Source organism: Apaloderma vittatum, unplaced genomic scaffold, assembly GCF_000703405.1.
Source record: "Apaloderma vittatum isolate BGI_N311 unplaced genomic scaffold, ASM70340v1 scaffold33698, whole genome shotgun sequence".
Taxonomy (NCBI): Eukaryota; Metazoa; Chordata; class Aves; order Trogoniformes; family Trogonidae; genus Apaloderma; species Apaloderma vittatum.
In genome coordinates, this window is record NW_009730741.1 from 1 (window position 1) to 5,383 (window position 5,383).

General features: G+C 42.5%; 1 protein-coding gene across 1 annotated transcript; it reads left to right on the forward strand.

Moving 5' to 3' along the window:
* Positions 1 to 546: 546 nt before the first annotated feature.
* Positions 547 to 4,528, forward strand: ARL6IP1 (ADP-ribosylation factor-like 6 interacting protein 1). The gene is made up of 5 exons (XM_009874913.1): positions 547 to 675; positions 2,394 to 2,513; positions 3,374 to 3,491; positions 3,834 to 3,918; positions 4,139 to 4,528. Exons 1-5 carry the CDS (start codon positions 599 to 601, stop codon positions 4,255 to 4,257), a joined length of 519 nt encoding a protein of 172 aa, XP_009873215.1. The 5' UTR covers positions 547 to 598; the 3' UTR covers positions 4,258 to 4,528.
* Positions 4,529 to 5,383: the final 855 nt, after the last annotated feature.

The following is a 5,383-nucleotide window of genomic DNA, read 5'->3' on the forward strand; positions in this document are numbered from 1 at the left end:
TGACAAAGGGCAGCGCTGGGGCGGTGCAGCCCGGGATTCCCGCGGGGAGCTGCCGGCAGCGCGGCCGGGAGGGCAGGTTCCAGTTTCCACAGAAAAAGCGTGTGGGAACTGTGCTGCCAAAAACTCACGCAGTGTTTGGGAGGGATACCCCTTCTGGAGCGAATGTTAGTGTTTGTGGAAACTTCGTGTTGTTTGATTAGTAAAAGGCCAGCTGGGTGGATGGGCTCTGGGTTGAAGATGGTGTTGACAAAAGCCAACTTCAGCTTTTTCAACCTGGCCCAGCGGGAGAAGTGGTAGAATAGTTCCCTTGACAGAGGCAGGCTGCTATTAGTAATACTGCTACATTCCAATCTGTTTTAAAGTATCACTGCTGCAATGTCATAACATAGTACAATACTTACAATGTTATTAGTAATTTAATTACTCAGAAAGTTTTGTAACTGAGGTCTTTAATTTGACTTTTTTTTTTGCTACTTCGAATGTGATAATTAATTTGACAGTTTTGTTAGTAATAAAAGCATTTTCTTCTCTTTTTGTGTAGGCTGCAGAAACTGCCAGCTTGGAAGAGCAGTTGCAAGGATGGGGAGAAGTGATTTTGATGACGGATAAAGTTCTTCGCTGGGAGAGAGCCTGGTTTCCTCTGGCACTGATGAGTGTTGTTTCCTTTTCTTTTCTGTAAGTAGCTTGTGGAGAGAGCCTAGAACACAATTGTGCTTTGATGCCTGGCAGCAAACCTAGTGAGTAAATAAGTAGGATCTCTTTGAAAATGTAATAGGACAGCTCGTACTCCAGATTGTGTTTCTGAATGTGTATGGACTTGAAAAAAAAAAATCTTGAGTACTGAGAAGAGGAAGTGCACAAGTCAAATCCTGCTCAGAGGGGGGGGCCGTGCATTCTGCAAGATCTGTTTGCCAGCAGTGGTTGCTGTAGTTTTTTACCATGTTCAGCTTTAAGTCCTTTGGCTTGTGCATATTCTGCCCTCACCCTTTGTATCCTGCTTCTTAGTCAAATCTGGTTATCTCCTTTGGCTTTTTTCCCCAAAGCAACAGCATGATGGAAAACTTGCTTCCGTAGGATGGGCTTTCCTGTTCTGAATCTTTGATGTGGTGGGTAGGATGAGTTCAATCAGTTTCACGCAGCTTGGTTTTTAGATTCTCTATTTTGTCCTTCGAGAAAGGAAGAAAAGGAGAGACTGCAGGTAGCTGTTAGTCAGCAGGCTGGGAGCACATGGCCTGTCTCTGGACTGGACTGGCGGTACAGAGCTGGCTTGCTGCGGGCACCTGCACGTGCTTTTACACAACAGGGTAATAGTTACGGTGACCCCAACCTGCCTGTACAGATAAGTGTCCACACCAGCTGTGGAGTTTGTGTGGGTTTTTGGAGTAAGAAGGGAGTTACAAAAGTAAATGTTGAACCAGCTGAGGCAAGGATGAATGGTCTTCTGGGTAATACGGATTTTATGGTCTTCAAGAGAGGTGAGGAGGATGGAAATCAAACGAAACTGAAGAGTAGCTTTAAAAAAAAAGAAGTAATTTCATGAACTTCAGCATATTCTGTTATGAATTCTGTGGTAAGAGCAGGAAAGATCTTGTGTTGAATAATACTTGAAGGAATTAGAGAGAACTGCTTCAGATTCTGAATTGGTCCTTCATCAGAAAAGGACTTGAACACTGAGCATGGTAGCACTGTGCCAGATGTATAGACAAACTGGCCCTGCAATGGACTGTGTCATTTCTTTACTTCTATTACTTCAGCGTTCAGGAAAGTCTGTGAAGTGCAAATAAGTAGCACAGGGCAGAGCTGAGCATTCAGACACCCAGGGGAGGAGCTGGTTCTTGCCCGGTGGCCGCCCTGCCATATTGAGGGGATGACACGCTTCATCTCAAAGGGCACGGTGCTGTCCCAGGGGGGAGATGTGTGGCTCCTTGCCCAGAATGGGATTGGGTAGCTCTCCCAGGTGAGGCGGAGCAAATGGCAGCCCGTAGTGGATTTGAATTCTGTGACTCAGTTCTAAGAACTAACAGGGTCGGGGCTTGCGCTCTGCCGGGTCCTTTCATCCGTTCAGTCACCCATCCTCATCCCCCGGTCAGTGCTAACGTCACTCGATGTCAACTGCTGAGAAAGGTAACAATGAATTTTTACTGCTACAGAACTTCATACTATGCTTGCTCTATTGTAGCGTTTTTCCTACCTAGTACTTTAAGAAAATTGTATTTTTAAATCTGTATTTCTTTGTAATCATGTTGAAATACTTAAACCTCTTTTTTGTTGGCAATAAGACCAAATCAGATTGGGCAAAAGGGTAGGTAGGTAAACTGTGTGAAGTCCTGAGCCAGTCTGGTATTTAGCAGTCTGAGCATCCAGAAATCCTTTCTGTTCCCTTCCATCTGCAGGATGATCTACTACTTGGACCCATCAGTTCTTTCAGGCGTCTCCTGTTTCGTTATGTTCCTCTGTTTGGCTGATTATCTTGTTCCTGCTCTTGCACCTAGGATCTTTGGCTCTAATAAATGGTGAGGAAAGCTTGAATTAAAGCAGTTTCTTGAGTGTAAATAAATTATGAGCTTCATCAAAATGGATAGCTGACTTGCAAGTATTGAATGATTATTGTAGTAAGAAATCATCAATCTCTTAAGTAATGTGAAATGAGGACATGTCCTTAGTTATTTTTCGGAAAGGTAACTGCTACTACATGTCTTTATTGTTCCTTCTCTTCCACATGAATAAGATTTTTTTCAAAGGAGTGGGCACACTTTTTGCTCTCTTCTAAGGATGCTAGTTAGTTTTGCTAAACTAGTTTTTAGTAATTAATAGATACTGAGAACTAAAAGAAGGACATTGGATTATATGTAGCAGTAGTAAATATGATGTAGTAATGCTGAGAGTATGAATGTGATAGAAACAGATCTGAAGAAGGGCAAGGCATAAAAACTGTAAGCTGGAGAAGAACGTTATTTAAATGAAATTTTGAGTAGAAAGTAAATTTTAGGGTGTCTGCTTTAAATGACTAATAGATAAATGTTCTTGTCTAATAATAAACCAACATAAAAGTCAAAGCAGTGCACTCTACTATCAGGAGTGTGTTCGTGGTGTGCATCACACTGGCAGCGGGTTAAAATCCGTGATCTTCTGGTTTGAATGTGGCCAGTTTAGGAGAGCTGGTGCACAGAACAATTACAGGAGCAATTCTGTTACAATGCCCAGTGGTGATACAGCGTAAAACAAAGTGAAGAAAATACCACGATAAGTACTGGATAGATTTTTACTGCTGGAAAAATAACGTGGAAGATTTTTTTTAAAATTTCATGTGAAACACTGAGTTCTTATTTGTGCCTTTTTTCATTATTTTTTTAAAATTTATTTTAAATAAAAGGACTACGGAGCAGCAGCAGAGATTTCATGAGATTTGCAGCAATCTGGTAAAGTCTCGTCGCCGAATTGTTGGCTGGTGGAAACGTCTCTTCACGCTGAAGGAGGAGAAGCCTAAGATGGTATTGAGTTCTGGGAGTTCCTTGCTATTGCCTTAGAATTTTAAGTGTTTTATCAAGGCAGATGTCTGAATAAACTGCTATTTCAAAACAAGAATCAGCAGTTCCAGCTGTGACTTAATACCTGTCAAAGCTGGGGTGGCAGGATGAAGGAATTCAAACTTGCAACCCTGCGCAGTTAGGAGTGTACTCTTGATATTGAGATAAAGCTAAAGTGGTTTCTTCGGGTCAGTTTTTGGAAGTGTGTCTTCAAGTTAGTTTTAAGTGTTGAAGTGTTGCTGGATGCTGAAGGGAAGGGGAAGAATTTGCAACTGACCCGTGATAGCTTCCCTGTTCTTTTTTTAGTACTTCATGACCATGCTCTTCTCGCTTGCTGTGATTGCCTGGATTGGACAGCAAGTTCACAATCTCTTTCTGACCTACCTTATCGGTAAGTGTGCAGCAGGCAAAACAGAAGTAACTTTTCCATAGCTGCCTGAAGTGGTATGAGGCTCGTAGAAGCGATTTGTGATTACGTGAGCATGGCTGTTTTTTATTTTTTTGGTCATGGGGTTGTATTTTTCTGTTTTCAAGCAGTTACTGGGGCTTAAGGGAAGCAAGGAATTGTGAGGTGACAGAAGTAATTCCTTTTCCTTTTTTTTCCTCTCTAGTAAGTTTCTTGTTGCTGTTTCCTGGACTAAACCAGCATGGCATCATTACGAAGTATGTTGGAATGGCTAAAAGGGAGATAAACAAACTTCTCAAGCACAAGGAGAAGAAAAATGAATGAAGACTTAACTGCTGTTCACTCTTGTAAAAGGTTTCCATGGGAACAGTTTTGAGAATTAACGTGTAATTAAGACAGTAGAAGTTGTATTGCTCACTGGCCTTTTTTTTTAATTATTAATTGGCTCTCTGATGAAGTGAAAATGTCACTCTAGCAACTGCTGTGGGTTTGTGTCTCTCATGCTGTGCTGACCAGGCTTCTGCAGCTGATCTCATGTGAAAGATCCTGACCTCTGTGCAGAGCTCGTTAAGTGTCTTCACCGAACTAAGAGGCCCCTGTGAATAAATAGCCCAGCTCCAGAAAGAGCAGAATTGTAACGTGTGGCAGTGTTTCTGCATGTGTGTCAGTTTCACTGGTCCTTAATTTGAGGCTGCAGCAAGTACAAAAGCTTTGCTTCTTGGAGGCTTGTTACTACTGATCCCTGGGCGAGGAGGGTGATGAGTGGACAGGAATGATCACGGCTGAGGGCGCTTACCCAGACTCTGGGCAGAAGGTGATTCCATTGTCTCACTGAGTCTGTTTGCTTTGTTTGCCTGCATATACCAGATGCTCTGTTGCGTAGGGGTCTGGAATATATAAATCTGTAGCTCAGATGTTTAGCTGTAGTGTAAATTTCAACTCATTGCACTGAGATTGTAGAAAATGAGTTAGAGTGTGTCTTACCTGAGCAGCTCATCCTTCTGAAAACTGCTGTTGTCACAGAGCCATGTAGCACATTTGGTTTTATGAATGTTGTTGCCTGTATGCAAAATCACCTTGAATATTCTAGGTTTGTCTCTGTAAATAAGCCTGTTTGGATTGTTTGTGCTTTTCTATGACCTTTCCCTCCTTTTTTTAAGACTGAACTTTTTTTTTCCTTTGAAAAGCTAAAACCTGTGTTAAAGCATTTTAAAAGTTTACTGTTTTAAAATGAACTATCTTAAGTGTCTATTGTAACTGTCGAATAGGTGAATACAGACTGAAGAGAAACTTGCTGAAGTCTTGCTCTTTGTGACTGCACAGCGAGCTGTGTGCCGGGGCCTTTCTGCCCAGACCGGGTGCTGGGAGCAGGGCTCCGGAAAAGCTCCTTTCGGTTCGGCAGCTCGCTGAAATGGTGACGCGCTGGCGAGCGCTCAGGGCTGGCCGCCAG

Coding starts and splice junctions, on each gene's coding strand:
- ARL6IP1 (XM_009874913.1), top strand. CDS start 599: ATGACGGATAAAGTTCTTCGCTGGGAGAGAGCCTGGTTTCCTCTGGCA. Junction 2,514..3,373: donor ATCTTTGGCTCTAATAAATG/GTGAGGAAAGCT, acceptor TTTAAATAAAAG/GACTACGGAGCAGCAGCAGA. Junction 3,919..4,138: donor CTTTCTGACCTACCTTATCG/GTAAGTGTGCAG, acceptor TTTCCTCTCTAG/TAAGTTTCTTGTTGCTGTTT.